This window comes from Lathamus discolor, chromosome 2, assembly GCF_037157495.1.
Source record: "Lathamus discolor isolate bLatDis1 chromosome 2, bLatDis1.hap1, whole genome shotgun sequence".
Classification (NCBI taxonomy): Eukaryota; Metazoa; Chordata; class Aves; order Psittaciformes; family Psittacidae; genus Lathamus; species Lathamus discolor.
The window spans coordinates 37,265,121-37,285,209 of NC_088885.1; the positions used below are offsets into that span (position 1 = coordinate 37,265,121).

General features: G+C 40.0%; 1 protein-coding gene across 5 annotated transcripts in view; it reads right to left on the reverse strand.

Moving 5' to 3' along the window:
- ADAM22 (ADAM metallopeptidase domain 22) overlaps positions 1 to 20,089 on the reverse strand; it is a 136,822-nt gene that overhangs the window by 66,986 nt on the left and 49,747 nt on the right. For all 5 annotated transcript variants that reach the window (XM_065666433.1, XM_065666432.1, XM_065666431.1 and 2 more), the window contains exon 4: positions 12,145 to 12,211. In XM_065666433.1, coding sequence (XP_065522505.1) covers positions 12,145 to 12,211 — 67 coding nt within the window. The remainder of the gene's footprint in view (positions 1 to 12,144; positions 12,212 to 20,089) is intronic.

Consider the following 20,089-nt stretch of genomic DNA (forward strand, 5'->3'; position numbering starts at 1 on the left):
CACCTTTGGACCAGCACTTCTCAGGAGCGTCAAGCTATTGGGACTCGGAGCACAAGTGAAAAGGAGATGGTTTGAGTTTCTGCTTTGCACTCATATGCATTTTTGCCACCAATATTCTCAGTTACGTGGGATTTTAGACAGGCTACATCTTACTTTATCTGAAACCCTGGCTCATTTTCACCCTTTTATTCTTTTTTGCATCTACTTACTTCCTAGATCTTAGTTAATTTAAGCTCTCTCCATTTGAGATTTTCTTTCTTTCAGTCTTTAGCACTATAGGATCATAGTACTGCTTAAGTCTTTCAGGTCTTCCTGCAACATATGCAATATAACAGAGACTCCAGTAAGCTAATAGTAAATCTAACAGTCAAACTATATTGATAAGCTAAAACCTCTTGAATAATAAAATACTCTATAAATGAAACTCTTGCAGTAGTATTCCTGTAAAAGATAGAACTGGAGTAAGCACATGAATATGGGAATTATATTGAAAAGACTATCAGTAGGGAGTTGTACAGAGTTCTATCTGTGGAAGGAATTTGGAGTAAATAGGCAAATTGGTTTGTTCTCATAAACTGTAGCTAATATGTATCAGAAGTAGAATCTCAGGCTCCATTAGTTTGCTGTAACCAGGAGGAACATTTTTTCATACTAAGAATCCAAGTCTGTGGCTCAAAAAAATGTTTTGATCTTCTTAATGAGAATCAAATAAACGCCCCATGATAGAATCATAGAATAGTTAGGGCTGGAAAGGACCTCAAGATCATCTAGTTCCAACCCCCCTGCCATGGACAGGGACACCTCACACTAAACCATCCCACACAAGGCTTCAAATATGTTCAAAAATGATAGTACCTCCAAATTAATTTATTCCATAATAATAAATCCGTGAACAAATTTTTATGCATACAGATCTAGAAAAGAAATCCACAGAACTACAGATCTAAATTCTAGCCTAGGCAGCTAAATTCTGGCCTAGGAAAAACACAGACACACAAATTCTATTCCAGTTAATCAAATCAAATGGACTCTTTGATCTACTGAAGTTCATGGTAATTTTGGTGGAGACAGAAATAGAACTCTGATCTTCTCTGTCTCGGGGACCTATTCTTATCACTACAGAATGTTTATTTCTATAGGCTAACATCCAGGGGTATTTTGTACACACAGACTTAAGTTCCTGTCAACATAACGCAAGCCACCTCAAATCAATTAATAAAATTTAAGGAGTTTAAATGAAAATAGCTTTTTTTCAAGTACTTGATGGTACCTGAAAATTGGCGTGTTGAGTTGTTTCTGAATAGAACTCTTCAGTGTAAGAAATCCTGCTCTCAGAATACTCCTAAACGGAGTTCTGAGGACAATTCTAACCTCAGCAAGGAAGAGGTGATGCAGTGAAACCAGATGGCACCAACACTGGATGGCTCTAGAAGAGTGATTGCATAGCACTCTTGAACAGTGTCTCAAAGTGAATAAAACATGCCATTAACAAGAGGCACATGGTGGGGAGGGTGAAAACTTTATCTTGTACCTTTGGGAAACTCATTTTCAACAGTTCACAAAATCTGTGAAAAGTGAAGCATTTAAAGCTACAAAGTATGGGACTGGTTCTGTACAGGGTCAGGACAAATGGTCAACATTTTCTTCAGAGTTCATGTAATTTTGGATGAGAAATTTACTGTCACTGCCTCCCTGTAGTGCTGAGGCTGAAATCCTCTTGGTTTTGACATCTAATAAAGCTCCTATATAGCAGGTGCTGTAATAAAATACACTGTGCTACAGGAAGACTCACAGTATCTGGGAGATCTAAGACCACCAGAAGAATAAATATAATCATCACATCTATCTTCTTTTACTCTGCTCTCAGAAACACTCACTGAAGGCCTGCTACTGACTCTCTTTCCTATTGCTATCTGTAGCAGTGAGACAGGAGCTGAAAAAAAAATTTCACTTTTTCTTAAAAATATTCTGGTGTCATACGAAAATTAAGACTTCCCACAAGAACTGAAATTAGCACCATTACCAACAACGGTTCAGTCGAGATCATCAAGGGTGGTGTGTGAAGAGCTATCGGCTTCCTGTAGCTATTACAGCCCTTCTCTACTCCCTCAAAAACAGGCAGTAATTGCCCACCTCAGCAAATCAAACTTCCACACTGGCCTTTGTCAGCTACCACAGAATGGTTTAGTGTTAAGATGAAGAGAAAGCAAGACTGCTCTTCCAATATATGCCAGCCATTACCAGCATATTTGCCCCTTTCTGTTCTAAAACTGAACCTGGCCAGTGTAGAGCCTGGGAGCAAATTAGGCTGAAGATCATCTCCTATGAGACAAGGTCAGCCTGTGACAATGTCTATGACACAGGCCTGCAGCACATGCACCACACACCCCATATCCAAAGGCAATCAAATGCTGAAGCAGAGAGAAGTTCAACATTTCTGCCTCCACAAGGCACACAGCCACTGTTCACACTCTGGTTAGCACAATGCCAGGCAAATTTTCTGCCCATGCACATGACACGTAGTTGATGTTTCCTCAGTTCAGTAAGTTCTGCGTCCTCCATGAAACCTCTCACCTTTACGGTGACTTCCAAGAGCAATGCAGAATATACAGATGTTTAATCAGAAGTCTATTGATTCAGGGAGCTAAAAATGTACTAACAACCTACCAAAAATATAAAAATCAGAATTACTTCAGGGTCAATTAGAAGAAATGCATCAGTATGATAATGGTCAGTTTATGACTTAACCTTCAACGTATGCTTAATTGGATAATTATAGCAAAATCCTGAATGAGGGGTATCTTGCCCTGTGATCTGCTACAGCTCCTCATCAATGAGCAAGCACCCCCTTTTGACCATGTTAGTCCAAGTTTTCCTGTAGCATGTCTGAATAGATAGTGTGACAAAGATACTACAAAATGCAAAGGCAGAAATTTGGCAATGCAAGTGAAATCTGTCCCCATTTCTATCTTTTAGGATAGTCTGTCCCTGCCCAGAGGAGCACCAGCTGCTGAGTAAACACAAGAAGAGACAAAACCCACATTAACTGAATTCACAATGAAGGGGGAAATAAGTAAAACAAAAGAGCAGCCACCACAGTCAGTGATGGCGGTGGTTCACTTTTCTCTGCACTCTCAATGAAGAAACTGCTGACCATACACTGACAGTGTTTGTTATTCACATCAGAGACACTATGACCTTCCCAGGGGAGAAAAATTAAGGATGCACTTTCATCTGCTTTCAAGTAACACCTGACATCAGATCTTCAAGTAAGCAATTTTCTGCAATTAGGAGAGGTGCTGGCCATTAAACTCATTATACACTCAGGCACTGACCCTAAAATTAATAATTTCCTTCTTCCAGCAGCTACATATTCCTATTTTAACACTCATTAATCCAGAGGAAAGGAGATTGCTGGTATAGTTCAGATCCTAGTAACACAGCTCCCTCTTTCTTTGCAGCAGAAAGGTCCCAAAAGGCCAGCTAATCACCACACCACCATTCTGTGAAGTGCCATATAACGATTAGCTTTTTAAAGAGCTACCCATTGTGGGGTCACTAGTTTGAAAACTGCTTCCTGAGTAATCACTTAGATCTATTCACAAATTATTGATGCCTGCACAAGTTTTGATTCAAGGATAACTAAGGCTGCATGAGAAAGAGCAACAGGAGAAGAAAATGCACACCCTCTTGCTGACTTCTACAGCAGAAAACAACTGAGAAAATGGATGGGTTTCTACTTGTAAGTAGAAAAGTCAAAATGGCACTTTGAGCTTTATAACTGAATCAAGAGAAAATCTCTTTTAATCTACGTGTGCTCCAGCAAAGGCAGGGGCCGAGCTGGCAGGACCATGCTGTCCTGCAGCAGAACCCTGGGCTCAGCCCTGACACAGCTTGTAACAACTCCAAGGATCCTCGCATCACCTCTTTGCAGAGTAGGTCTCTGGACTTGGCTACAGTGTACTGTAGACTCCTGACAGCCAACTGTTTTGAATATGTGAATGGTTCCCTCCCGTTGTAGGAGGACAGCTATCATACTTATTCATACAACCTGGAGCCAACGTGCTGTAGTGACATTAGGTTATAACACTATCTCAGGATCTGAAATCACAAATACGGATTCCAAAATTAGGATAAAGCATCACAGCTTCTAAGGTTTCTCCACAAAATGCCCATGTTTGAAGGCTGTTTGCAACACTTAAAAAACATAGACACACGTTTACGTGACAGGATCCTGCACACAGGCGACTCATTCCAACAGCCATCAGTGACTCATGGTAGGTGCTTTCAGCAGATGGCAGTGCTATCAGCCCAGCTTCCTGGTTCGGAGGCCAAACCAGGCTTGTGTTTACTGCCATGTAGCTATGAGAGAAGATGCTCTACGAATGTAGCTGCAGGGTGTGGACAGATAGCTCACGCCAGCACAACACCATCTGGTCTAGGAGCTGCCTTGGCATCTGCTTGGGAAACAGCCTCTTGACTTGCCTTACCTTGGTGTTCGGGAAAATTATTTTATTCATCAGCTGCCAGATAAAGATGAAGCAGAGGAGAAGAGGGCTGGTTACCACTCCTGCCTACCCTGTTGTCTTTAATTCTGTTCTTGTAGAAATGCCTAGAATCTCTGAGTCATGGCAGACAAGTCATTTTAATGACAGTCATTTTGTCCCATTCCTGCATGCCTGTATGTAGGCAAAAGGGAGCAAACATTTTAAGGGACTATATGAAAATTCATTACAATCTACCTATACTAATCTGTCACATCAGTTCATCAGCCTACCCTGAGTCTGAAGCCAAGTTATAAGCACATGATGTACAAGATTACTATAAACACAACACAGAAGATGAGATGTTGGAACACACCTACAGGGATACCAATCAGTCAGAAGACAAAGTTCTGAGTAAAATGCAGAAATACACTAATTAGATTTTCTTATTGGCTCATTATCTCTAAATGACAGAAACTTCTGTTTAAGTGAGAATTCACAGAGCTTGAGACTGTGTCAGAAACATTAATCTACTGTATATAATACTGTGCCAGTTCAGAATCCGTAGGGAGCAACAGATGTGTCCAGGCAAAGCTATTTACGGAAGTCAAGATCAAGTCAGTAAAGACATCTAGCTAAGTCGTGCATGGAAGCACTCTTTCAGAGGTTCAGCAGCTTCAGTTTGGTTAGCTTAATTCTCCCCCAAAGGGATTATGTTAAACCCCAAAATACACTTTCATTTTTTAATAAGAACATCTACAAAGTCATTTAATGTTCTTTAATGTTATAGCAGTAGTTAATTTCTCTTAGCCATACTTTGTCCTTGAAGAGTCTGAGTTTACAGAACACTTGGTTGATGCCACTCTCTGCCTATATATGCTGTATGCGGTAGCTCATGGGAAATAACTCATGAGGTGCACAAAGTCTGGCATGACTTTTCTGCAATTTCAAGCACTGGACTGCTGCCTTCCCTCTGGGGCATGTGAAAACCACAGCAGGGAGTACTCAAGAAGTGACTCATGATGGTCACAAAGGCACCTGACTTCTCCCTTCAGCAGAACCAGGACTTCATTAGTGGGGCCCACATCCACAATGGGATGTAGGTTTTAAGCTCTTGATGGCTTCCACTTTCTGACAATTTTTCTCCCCTCCATGACCAGCTAAAACCACTGGATTTCTGTTTTTATATCACAAAGAAAAGGACAACAAGATAATTAAACCTGTAAGATCCTACATGAGTCACTATCTAAGAGTCATTCTAGGGTAGTCTATTAAAAAACACAGCCTGGGAAGGACTTTTAATACTGAAAACTGGCTCTTTCAATTTCCTGCTTCTCAGAAGCAGGATGCATGTAAAAAGTAAGCTAGAAAAAGCAGGAACATAAAGAACATATAAAAGAAAGTTAATGCAAATACACATTAGAAATGCCAGCTTGCAGGACCACACTGGGTCAGGCAAATGCATTATATATGATGGCTGATTATCTTGCCCTGGTAACCCCACAGAGGACACTATATTTTACTAAACCCCAAAGGGATCTCCTTCATAACTAAATCAAAGCTAAAATAGGAAAGTGAGATATTTCTCAATGCCTATCAACTCAATGCAGCAGCATAACATATTGCTGAAATAAAAGATGTCCAGAGTCACTGAAAACACATAGAAATTTCAATTTTTTTTTCATCTCTTCTTCAAGACACATACAGCAACACTAATTCTAGCTAAAATCTACGGAAAGTAATTTGACCAGTATACTTTGGGACCACAGTTTCTATCAGGTATATGCCATAGAGTCATTTCCTGCTCCGCTACTACACTCTTATCACCCTCTTCTTGGACTTTGAATTAATGAAATCCCACCATACAGCAAAATGCCTATAAGTAGTGACTAAGTGAAAGAAGTTGTCACTTGTTATATCCGGTTTCATCCCATTTTTATTTACTCCACTGGTCAAAGATAGCTACTTCTCCACCTTCTTCTGTACACTGCAATGCTTCCCAGTTTTGCACTGCTAGCAAATTTTATTAATATACTCTTTTTTTTTTTTTTTTTACCTAAATCGTTAATGAAAATATTTGATGAGAGCAGTCTGAAGATCAACCTTGCAGGAATTCCCTGCTAAACTGTGTCAGCCTCACAGATTCCCTGTCAGCTCTTCCTCAGATGGCCTAGATTTATTAATAATTTGCCATGAGGCAAGCAGGGCTCTGTTGAGGGAATAAGGAAGAGGAGCTCTGATGACATTACAGGAACCCTTCTTCAAAAATAGTCTCTCAAACAAGCAAGAGAGCGATTTTTCTGGTACTAACAACTTCTCTAGTCTCTGGACACAGCTGAAAATGCCCTGCCAGAAACAGGAATACATAATTCCTGCATTATTTATGATTTGTTCCTTTTCATTTTCTTTCCTTCCCCAGGGGCTTATCACCAGGTTGTGCAAGCTCTGGGTACATGCACACACAGCTCCCCCACCAGCGCCAGGCTCCAGCCTCCCAGGGTAGAGACACCCTGCACTCCCCTCCCATTCCCTCCCACCAGCCAAACTGGTGCTCCAGTTTTCAGGAAGAAAATGTAATCTCTCCCAGGAAAGCCTGTTTAGCGTACGGGCTTTTCTGGCAAGCTGAAATATCCTCCTCTTTGACTACAAAACAGTGAGTTAACAAATGCTAAAGGGAAAATAAGAGATCCTTCTATGGAGCTCAGACATTGGAAGACCTTAGAACTGGAAGATACCGGTGGAAGCACCTCACTGTAAGACTGGAAAACATACCAATCAATGATTAAAATGACCTCCTCATTGGCTCAGTGTTTATTCTGGCTGCACCGCTAATCCTGTAGTCATGATCAGTTCATACCTGTGGTGATGGAGTCAAATGTTGGGATACCACTGAGGATAAGGTCTTATCAAACACAGGTACTAAGATGTGCAATACAGAGACGTTGCCCTCAGTCACAGGCAGACTCCCTGAGCAAATCAGATTTGAAAGAGGGAGTTTAACAGATAAAGCAATACTCATCATATTGAGGCTGCTTCTATATTATTTTCCTGAAAAAGGACATTTAAAGAGCCTGTCAAATAGATGGCATACATAAGCTGAGACTTTAATCACAGCAAGGCAATGAAGAACAATAATTTTCCCCTCTTGCACACAGGCATTAGAATACCTGTAAGCTACAGCAACAGGCATTTTGTGAATGCTACCAGCCAACCATCATGTATAAGGAAATAATTCCTGTAAACTAAGGGCTCTGCTTTGCTGTGCATCATAAAAATGCATTTGCCCCAAACTGCAATGATGGCACCTCTGCTACAGCCTCTGCAGAGCACAATGCCACAATGGGGCACCCCAGCTCGAGAGGATAGCCACAGGTGGTTTGAAGAAGGGCACTGGGCACTGTATTGCTTGCATCCACTGCTGCATAGGCAGAGGCTGAACACCACATGGACACAAAGCCACAAGGCAATCTCAACCCACAAGGCAGGTTTGGCAAAAGCTTCTCTGTCAACACCACAATAGAGGAAAACAGTACTTTGGTATTAATATTATTCCATTTATGTTGTTTGATGCTAGCATTATCATAAGCATGCTGTGAAATAGAAGCAAAAAGCAATATTCTTTAATGCTGTAAGCATAAAATAGCATGGCTATTTTGTACCTATAATACACATACTGTGTTTATACCACTGCACTGAAGAATTTTAGGTCTATGAAATATAGTTCCTTCTAGTTATATTTAAGCATGCCATCAAAAATTCATGACATTTATCTACCACAACTCTACCTGTTCAAGTTCTCTGGGATCTGAACTATTTTCATTGCTTAATTTTTTTCAGAAAGCAATTTTCTAAGAACTCATAGACTTGTCCAATGTTTTTGAGGAATACAGGCAGAAACGTTTATTTCTACACTCTCCAAAGAGGAAAAAATTTTATATGAGACACTGTCACTGAATAGACATCAGTTATTCCTTCTGAGGGAGAAAAATCCAGCAATGTGAATTACTCAGCACCATAGCTCGGTTTTGCCTTTTGTCTTACTGACAGCATCAGTGACAGAATGATAGCCCCCCAAAAAAGAGAGATAGATAAAAGGACACATATACTGCAGCAGCATTGAGTATACACAAGTTGAGTATTTATGTGCTCTGAGCATAGGATGATCTGGACTGACACAATCAGGAAAAGGCAATGCATGAAGGGTTTTTCTCTTTCTTATTAATTGATGATTCTCTTTGCTACCAGAGGGAATTCAGGCCAATACTGCTGCTTTCCTAGCAGTTACATCTAAAGTAAAGGAGGTGGGAGACATGAAAGTAATTAAAAAGTCCCCCCTGGCAAGGGGGCTAGAACTAGATGATCTTAAGGTCCTTTCCAACCAAAACCATTCTATGATTCTATGATCTACCTCCTTTTGTTTTACTTAAGCACTGCACATTGATGCTGGTTTAATAAGAATGTCTTAGGTGCTGCCTAACTGTGCCAAATCAACAAGGACATCTCACAGAAAAACCTCTCTTCTGCAGCTGCTAAATGCCGGCATCTTGCAAAAACGTGTAACATTCCACCTTCCCAACAGTCAGATGTATTAACAAATTATGTAGCAATCAAACATAATTCAATTTTCTTTTATAATAGAAAGCTGTGTTACAACTGAGGACTCTCCTCCCCATAAGAAACCCTTCGCTCCTTCAAAGTTGCATTTTTAATGATCTGAACATTTCGCCATTTTCCCTCCCCCATCTCCTGACTGAAGCATCCTAAGTAATGGCAGAAGATCCATATGTATTTTACAGCGCAGGAAGTTGGTTTTTTTTTTTGGGGGGGGGGATGGAGAGGAGGAGGAGTGGCAAAAGTAGTTATCAACACATCACACACAAGCCAAGGCAGGCGTCTACTTCCCGGACACATTCATGCCTGTAACATTCCCAAATTACTGAGTGCACATACATACAGCTGCCTTCCCACAGTGATTCAAAGCTCCTGCCTTCTCCCATATTGCTGATGGCACAACAGCAGCACTGATGATTTACATGTTTATGCAGTATTTCTGCACCAAGAAATACAAGAGGGAAATATATATGTATTTTAAAGAAACACATCTCCTCTTATTGCTAAGAGGACCAAGAACAGAGGAGGGCCTTTTGCTGTATGAAAAAGCCGGCAGCTGGCAGTGGATGGCAGATGGACATTTTCTTTCAGTCACTGTTTCTCCCACCAAGGCAGCAAGAGAGATGTTGCCAGGCCGCCTCTGTTTCAGCCTACAGCCAAAGACAAATTGCAGAGAGGTGGGTGAAGAGCAGCGCATCGAAGCAACTGATAGAAACCTGGCTCCTTTCAGAAATACCTCTTCTCCTGCTTCTGTTTAAGAATATGCTGCATAGCAGAGTGCATATTTTCTGATTTATTTATAAGTTGCACCCTTTTACTAGCTATTTTTAAATAAGTATCTAAGCAATCTTCACAATCCCTAAAATCTAGTACAATAATTACATGTATTGTAAGTACCAATTTAAAGGTGGTGTTACCAGTTATGGTAAACAATTTCAACAGAAACTGAAGGCACTAAATCACCATAACGAAAAATTCTTGTATTTGCAGTAGGATTTTCGAAACATTTGATATAAACCAGAGTTCAGCTTCTCAAATACAAAACAGATACTGCTGAGCTTTTCAGAAATTGTTCGATGGATGAACAGAGCTCTCCAGGGCACTCACAGGTGCTCTGAAAAATACTGGCTGGACAGAAGGAAGCAGATTTATTTTTAAACATCTACTGGCACTGAAATTAACCTCACTCAGTGCCTGGCACCAAAATATACTCAGCAGCCTGCACTCTTCCAAAAATCCTTTGATATATGAACTTTTCTGACAATGACTGTGGCAAACAGGCTCTTACAGACATTTTGTCACATCAGCTACTTCCCTCTCCTCCAATCCCAGACACTTGGATGCAGCAAAACAAGAAAGAAATATACACCCCCCTTCCTGGCACACTTCCGTAGGTCTGCTGCCTGTCGAACTCCTGGAGCAGTGGGTGAGGAAGGGGCAGAAAAGCACCCTTGCACACCCTGGCCATTCCCGATCCCGTGCCCATGCGTGCACAGGGTGCAGGGGAGCATGGAGAAGGAAACACCACCCAGTAGCAATGCCACTTCTTTGCAATGCAACATTGTGACCCTTTCATTCCAAGTTCAGTTCATCTGGAGCATCAAGGTCAACACAGCAAGGATGATTCTGTACTTAAAGCATACTTGGGAGTACTAAGCAAGGCAGTGACAGCCATCCCTGAAGGTATACCACAGAGAACTGAAGGGGAAATAATCTCTGGAACCCTGAAGACTGAGACATGTTTACCCAGAAAACATTTTATGACCCTTCCTCTAAAAGGCCCAATCCACCCTTTTCTTCCCCCTGCAATTAAACAGTACTTACATGACATAAGCCACTGATTTCAAACATTTCCTTTCTTGATTAAGGCTTACGCATCAGAAACTGATTTGTTCTAAGTCAGTGATGGGGCTCAGATAGATCAACTTAGCTAACTTTCATATATACCTTGACACAGACAAATGGATTGTTTTGGTCTTATTAATATCAGCTATTATCTTTATTTCTGCTTTGACTCATATTCTGAATCTGAGTCAAGACTTCTTGACTGCAGAGTACGACTGACTGAGAAATTAATCTTTACAATTTAATGGAACACGGTATGTGTTTGCCTCAGTCTGATAATGTGTGCAGACTGTTGTCAGAGAGTAGAAAGAAAGCAGACTTCAAGTTTGCAAATGCTAGAAAGGGATAAACCAAAGGAAGCAGGTATTCTCAGCTACTCAGTGGCTAAAGGATTTCCACTTTCACACTGCAGATATTAATACATTTGTTTCAGGGTATTTAGGTGATCTCAGATTTCATAAAAGACTTTGAAAGGTTTTTTAATAAAATGTAAACTTCTAACAAAATCTGACCTGATTGATAGCCAAATTTTAAAAGTTTCCGTTACACACAGCATATATTGCATTTATGCACCTTTTAGGTAGCCTACAGTTTTTATATCTGTGATTGGTTTTTTATACAGTGATTTTATACCTGATATCTTCAAAATATTATCCTAACAAACAGAGGGTCCTCAGGGAAATTCTCTCATGTTGCACGCAAGTTAAAACACTTCTGCAAAGGCAGTAAGACACTTCACAGAAGACAACTGCAACAGGATCTTGTAGCCATCACACCAACAAATACACAGATTTGGAAATCTTATACAATAAATTTTACTGGTCTCAAACTTACAAAGAAGCTCATTAAAAACAACAAACTTGGGGTTTAGTACAATGAGGAAATACTAGCTACCCAACCATAAACATTATCTTTAACGGGTATCAAAAGTGAATTATGTTTACTAGTGAAAAGGACTACCATACATCCACTTTTCATGGAGAGCATTTTGATATAAACAATAATGTACTGAATTTGCCAATAAAGTGGTTTTTTTCTTATGGAAAAAAATGAACAGTTAGAAAACATGAAACTCATTTGCCTTGGAAGAGTGAAACAAATGACCTGAAAACTCAGTTCTCCTTACAAGAAAACAAATGAGTTTGCATTAGCATCAAAAGCAAACCAAATTTAAAAATCAAAGCATAAAACAGGAAATTCTTACTTTCACTTCCACTGTCTTCCCACCTTGCTCGATATGCCTCTCAAGATATTCAGAAGACAGCAGGTCACTGCGAGAAGAAAAAAAGAACCATGAGCTTCGCGCATATCTTCTTGCACTCCCTCTCAGCAAGCACTGATTAAACATTTACATTTGAAAAGGTCAAAACTTGCAGGATACTTTTCCTAAAATGTCCATAAAAATCACTGAAACAACCACCTCCAAGGGAGTCACAGACCATGGGATGCATTTATTTTTAATACCAGAAGGTGCGACAAGAAAAACTGGGGGGGGAGGGGGGTGTGTCTTTCACAGAAGGTTCAAATCCAGCCAGCAATAACAATTTTAAGTCAGAAGACTTTTCTGTTTGTAGGTAAAAGCAGTACATAAGTTAGGTGAATTTTAAAGAAAGAAAACAGCATAAAGATGAGAAAACATTTGAAGTCAGTCCTGCTGTAGGCTGTATCTGAGGTAAAATGGCAGCTGCCTCCGGCAGACTTCTAAGGACACAATGGCACAGTCATGAAATGACCTTGTAGTAGCAATACGGTGAGATCAGTATCACACTAAATGGGCAGACAGAGCCACCAGCCACAGGAGCTGCACCACACCGTAAGGTCACAGCCAGCTCCACCCGGTGTAGGCAGGCGGCAGGCGCCATGCTGTCCTTGGGCAGCCAGGGCAGGCCTCCACCAGCGGCCATCCCTTACACCCGCTTCCCCTGGCAGCACTGCGACTTCGGCAGAGGAAAATGCTCTGGGCAACAGCAAACCCAGACTCAAAAGTACACACAAGGCTTTGGAACAAACACTGAAGAGAAGAACAATCAGACCCGAGGCAAATTTATATGAGTTAAATGCACACAGTATTACTAAGACACTTCAATGCTAAACCAGTCAAATCCTCTCACGCCCAAGTTATCGTCTAGGAAAGCACATCATCTACATCAGAAATTTCACTAAGCATTTTCAAAGATTTCAAAATTTTACCAATTATTTTATACATCCAAATAAAGATTTGATATTGTCCGACCCAAAAGGCAATCAGACTGGAAAAGATGAAGAATTGGTAAAGAAAACATGACAACAGTCACATTGCCTGATGGGACAAGAGGCAGCAAGCACAAAACCTCCCCAGCAGAAGAGGCAAACTTGAATGTTTCTCCTTCAAACACCCAGGCTAGAAGCAAGCTGACCTGCTGTGGGAGGGAAGGGAAGCAGAGCGGACTCAGGGCAGCAGCTGCTCGGCTTTGGAGCTTTGCCCTGGCTAAACAGGCAGGAAGGCCATGGGCTGTTTTGCTCACATAAACACTGGTGACAGCCTAGAGCAGGACAAGGTTGGTTGTGTGGGTCCTTCCATATCGGCCCTACAAACTGCCAGTTTGGTATTTGCATTAATAACCCAGGCACAAAAACCAGGAGTACTCTAATAAAATGTGCTGATAATGCCAACTTGGAAAGCATGGGGAATAAAGACAAAGACTGAAAAAATTCCCACACAAAAGAACTGGATGATCTTCATGACTAGGTATTAGAAGAAGGATCAAATTCAATTGTACAAAGAGCAAGTATATGCACTTAAGGGCTGGGGGGAATTTCTATTATGCTGGTTTGGAAGGCCTAATTTAAGAAGAAAGACATGACTGCACTTGTTTCTGGCAAAATGATTTGCCAGATCAATAGGGTGCCTTCCTGAAAAACACATGTCATCCCAGAATATATCAAAGAAGATGTATTTCCAGTCAAACTGAGGTAAGATTAATACCATTGTCCAAATGAGACCTCTTTTCAAATACTGCAGACAGGTACTGGACAGCTTTGCTTAGAAAATTCAATTACCTGGAAGCACAGAGAGACTCCCAAGGTAACCAGGGAATGCAAAGCTCCTGAAATCTAGCAAAAAATTGAAATGTAAGGGGATCTGAATGCACCACAATTTATACACCAAGACGTAAAGTAGCTAATTAGGCTATAAAAGACCCTGGCAGAACATCAAATGTACAAGGACAGCCAATGAGTCAATATATATTGAAAGAGAGACTTTGTACCTGAGTGTGACAGAGGCAACAAAAAGAGGGATGCTAATAAATTTCTGAATAGAAGCATCCATGAGAAACCTGTCTATAGAGGTGGGGTCCCCTCAGCCACAGTGAATTAACAACTGGTTGTTGGTGAAAGCAAGTCTCAGTGCCCCCTCAGCAGCAAGTGTTAAACCTACCTGTGTCAGCACGAACACTCATCAAAATACTCTCAGTGTCATAACCAACACTTACCAAAACAATTTTTGTGTCAGCACTGGCACTCATCAAAGTACATTTGGAAGGGTGCAACTAACCCATGTTTTTGCTGCATTAGGTAATTGAAGTCCGTTGCGAAGAGGTATGATAAGCTCCAGAGCTGATGCAAGGGAAGGAAATTACCTGAGCAGCTGCCAATCAATGCTTTGCATAGCAGCCTGCAAGAGACCGGTTACTGAGGAGCTCCTAAAAGAGATGCTGTTGTTTAACTTACTGATTACAATTAACTCCTCTTAGAAGTTAGTATTAAATATTTGGAACACTCATCCACCTGCGGGAAGCTCAAAGACTTCTGTAAGGTTTGTATGCCTTTTCCAGATTCATAAATTTAGACAGATGCTCTCTTAAAATGCATTTAGTTTAGCTTGCTGAATTTAGATACATAGTTTCTCAGCATTCACTACACTTTCTTCCCAGCAAAAGTCAACGCTTCCATAGATTTACTAAAGCCACCTCTATAGCTTAGGGTTCTACTTTTACTCATGACTGTTTCTGGGAGATTCCTTGTCTAATGGCCACAAAGGGTTTTATGCAAAGGAAGATGCAAGTGATTATAAAAAGTAAGTATAGAGTACAGAAGACAGAGGTCAAACAGAATTACTTAGAGAGAACTTACAGTTGTATTTAGAGAGATGACAAGGAGAAGCACAGGGTCTTCTTACATGGGCCTGACAAAATTGTCACTATTGTCACTTTTTAAAAGACACAACTTGTTTTATGGTTTATGTTTTTATATTCTGGAAGACCATACATTGAGTTCTCAGAGATCTGGAAATTAGGCCTGCCATAAGAAAACAAACAGATTGATCATTCTCTGCTTTGTACAATGAAAGAACTAGGAGATGACAAATAGACTTTTTCTGGCACAGCTCCTGGTTACAGTGTGGAACCTCTTGCCACAGGAAAGAATAGATACTGGAGGTCTGTACTAGTTCAAGCTGGGAATGGACAAGTTAAGGGACATAACTGAGGGCTGCCAAATGAACCCTCAGTTATCATACCTGACTCAAAGTTCTGGAGTCCTGGAAAAGGACTCTGGGGAAGCCTCACACATTCTTGTTCTGCTCTTCTTCTCCCTCAGCATCTGCCTTGGGCCACTGTGACAGGACAGGGCAGGTGCCTCCATTCCCAAATTAAGCCTGGCTGGAAGGGAAACATCATGGGGTCACCGGCCTGCACAGCTTTAGCGAATCAAGTCCAGACCTTACAAATGAATTTAAATACATTTTTTAAAGCCTACCCTAAGTAGCATGGCAGGCAGGATACATCTGGGAATACTTTATCAGTAGAAAAACCTACAAATTATGTCATATTATGCTTTATTATTATTATTATGACTCACTGCACAGAAAATATCATAAAAAACACATCAGTCTTGGAGATCCAATAATGCAATCAGTGCTATTATAAACTAAACTACAAACTAACAATTACACACAGTCCTGGAAACTTACACCAAAAGATATGCTTCTCTCCTGATATCGCCTCATAAGTAATGTTTTGTCTTCAGTAACAGTGAAGCACATAACTGTGTAATTTTAATAGAAGTCGCTACTTTAAAACAAAAAAGCTGTAGTGAAACACGATGAAAATTATTTAAGCAACGGAAGACACTGAGCAAACAGCATTAAAATTATATACATTTCAACATAAATCATCCAACCTTTTCCTATGGTAGAGATGAAACAGAAATAATTTAGCTTGCCTGCCAATCAATCCTAAAAGCCATCTTTCATAGTTTAAATAGTAGCTTTGGTATTAAGTATAAAGAAAATCTGCATGTGAAAAAAACCAAAACAAAAAAAAAAAAAAAAAAAACCTTGAAAAATACTTAGAAACACAAGGGATGTAGAAAATAACAGTGAAAAAACATCTACACTATAAAAGACAATACTGCAGAATGAGATTTTCAGAAACATTCATTGAGGCACTGATACTAATTCTTTGAAAAGGCATGACAAAAACCTGCATGTGTTAAGGCCTAAAAATAAGACATTTCACAGGGAAGATGCACATGTGATCTGTGGCTTTTACAAGGAAAAAACAGCTATGCTAATAATAGCAATTCTCTTCTCAGTGGTCTGTTATTTTAAAAATATACACAAATTAAGTAGTGGTTTTGTTTACAGCAGCACTGGGTTTTGGAACATTATGTTAAGTCATAACTACATGAGTCCATCCCATACAGACCCAATAGCATAAGAGCCAGAAGAATAAAATGAGCAAGCTCATCTCTGCTTTTCCAACTCTCCCAAATAGTCACAACAGTAGAACACAAGCGGGGGCGGCTGTGGGAATTTTCTTACAGAAGAGAGCCCAACTAAGAAAATTAGATCCTTATCGAAGATCATGCATGCATACGCACTTAAATTCTCGCTTGAATTAATTTTAGTATTTGCATATGAGATTTACCAAACCAAAGCTGGGATTGGGAACCAAGGAAAATAGATGAGCTTTGGCAACAGATGGACTCCCCAGCAGAAACAGGCTGCTCCAGGAAGCAAATGAGGGGAGAAATAAGGTGTCAAGAGAAAAGAGGACAGGGCAGGCCAAGTGCTTAAAGAAAGGGAAAGAAAAAAAACAGGAGATTATAAAGCACTTCAACTTGAAAGAAATAAAAAAGAGACCATTAAAGATTTTTAAAAAGGGAACAGGTTTGCATTTGAGTATGAAATGGATAACAAACTGGGAATTATCCCTGGAAATGTAATAGAAACTTTCATTTTCAAGAAGAAAAGGAAAATGCCTATCACTAGCATCTGAACAAAAAATAACTCTACAGATTTAAGAGTCAGGAAAGATGGAATGCCTAAAAGTCATGGAAGAAAAAGAGCAGAAATTATAGGGGCCTCTTTAGAGGCCAAAGCAACACTTACAAACTTCAGAAAGGTGGAAATAAAGGGAGTTCATCAACATAGTAATAAAATGCATCTTTGTTGGCATATCAGTTTTATAAATTAGAGAAATGTCTGGCTTCGGGATATCTGAGACGGTTGCTGGGTCTTCTTGGACACTGAGGGAATTGTTTATCATTTCATCTGTCTGTTTAGCCCTATTTCTGTCTCCACAACTCTCCAATATGTACACCTGAAATTTCAGATCAAATATGATGCCAGACAAGGACATCAAACGAGAGATCTGAGCTGAGATGCATTACTGAAAAGGAAGACAAGAGCTTTAGCTGAAATCAGCAGAAAGGCCTGGATGGCTTGAATGCCAGCAGGAAATTGTCAACAGACATATGGAGACATTCAAGAGAAAAAGAATGGTTCAGGGGAATGATTGAGACACTGATATGAGGAAGATGCCATATCAGCTGCACAATTAATACTAACATACATTGCAGGAGCAAGCTGTAATAAGGGGGCTTCCTGTAATATCACACTTCAGAGGGCTGCAGTAAAAGGAATGGGCACTGTTCAGGTACCAAGCACATAAAGATGAAGTGAAAGATTTTTCCCAGTGGGGTACTTCCTCTACCAAGTAACCTGGAAAGGTCTGAATTATAACTCAAGCATGTAAGGGAAAGTTATCCCCCTTAAGAGAAGAGTAAAGGGAGAAAATCATATTCATATTGGAGATTGCTGTAGAAGATGGGAAACTACCAGCATGTTGCTTTGAGAAAAGTGCTGAAAGACTCCTTTCATTAACAGAAATAATATATATGGAAGGAGTAACTCGGGGAGGTAACTTTTTAGAACAGCTCATCTCGCACACCAGGGAAGAGAAGGCCAGTTGATTATTATCACAAAACAAGGACCATGAAAGTGGAAAAACTAGATGAGAGGGAATAGAAGGGATTATTCAATCTGCCAGTCAGTAACAGTACGAGGGAGAATTAGGATTACCTCACATCATTACACTATGGTCCTAAAACATTTTCAGTATCAGCCATGAGCTACCTAAAAAATACAGCAAGATAAACTAAAAAGAAGCCACTAAGCTGGCAGATTTCTGTATCTGACTAGCTACAACATTTTAATTCTCCTTTATCCTTATGCTGACCCTGACACCTTCTCTCTGCTCATACATGATCTTTCCTTGCACTTCAGGGGGGATTAGCTATCTCCATGCACCATGAATCTATCTGCTTTAACAGCCACAGCTCTAAAACTTTCATCCCCTCCTTCCCCTCAACAGAATTGCTGAATTTCCTTTTATGTGAATAGTTAATTTAACAACTGTAGATGTTAAATTAGCCAAATGGACTAATCAGTCAGAATTAGGTAACTTCTCTGAGATACCACAGCAATTTTCACAGTGCCTACTTAGAGGAAGGAAAAAGTAACTGAGAAAAACAGCGGTTCTTGTCTGCACAAATTGAAGTTTGTCTCCTTTTTAAAACATTCTTATTGTGCTTTTCTGTTCTTGTTGCTGCTAATATGAAGGAGAGAAAGGAGAACGTAATTTCTTCATGTTTCTACTCCTACCAACTATTAAAGACTTTCCCCAAAAATATTAGGGACTTACTTACAAATGGGTTGAGTCCTCACTTATACACAAGTGCCGAGTTGTACACAATCTCAGTCCTTCGCTGGAGCTTAATTTCACGTTTCAGTAACAGTCAACTATGCACAACTTGAATCCCTGATCAAGTTTCTCCCAAATACCAACATCTGCTCAATTTTTCCCTCTCCAGGACTTCTCTCTTGGATCCCTAATGCCATCTGACTTGAAAATGCACTTAGTCCCTTTATCCCTTAATAGCTAACTTGCCTTCAGGCCGTGACAGTAACTGCCCTGCATCCTACTGCAGACACCAAACTGCAGAGCAGCTCTGCAGCCCTGTGCAGGGCCCCCTCTTCTAGCATAAGAGATCAATTCTTACTGTTCTGTCTCACAAACAGCATGTGTTTGATTTACTGGATTAGCTTTATTTCTTGACGGGAAAAGGTTTAAGCAGGTTGAAGACATTCCTGCTTAGTTTCACTAGATTTCTGTTATGCACATGGTTCCTAGCACTAGTATTAAAAAAAAAAAAAAAGAGAGAGAGGACAAAACAAAAGCTGCAAGGAAAATCTGTAAAGCAACAGAACTAGTTTCAATCCACATCCTGATGCTGGACATGCCCTGTGCAAGTGAACTGTACCTGAAGTACATCCAGCTGTGTACTGCCAGCAGGCATTTCATGGTGCCACTCTTCACCTACAGTTACTACACCACGGACTTTTTAGCCCATCCTTTTGAACCTTTGCAATTCAGCCTGATCTCCTCTAACTAAATGACCATATCAGCAATTTTATGAGAAATTACTGAAAAATGTGGCACATCATGATCAACAGATACTGCTTGTATTTTTTCCCCTGGAAAATACTCAGTTTATATTTAAGTTCTGCAGCTAGAGAGATGCAAACTAATCATTTACTGACTCATATCACCACATATTTCACTATGTTTTAATGAAATCTGAATATAGCTTCCTACCCGAACAAAGTAAGAGCAAAACAAACCTAAAGCAGCTCTGAAAGCACAATTTCAGATTCTATTTTTATTGCAACTCAAATATAACCAAATTATTGTTAATATTTCTCATATTGATAAACTTATCTTAATATGCTCATTAAAATTGGTAGATAAAAAATACACAGTGATATACGGTGGATTAAAAAAAATCATGTATTTTATAACATTTTGCGGTACAAGCACTACAAA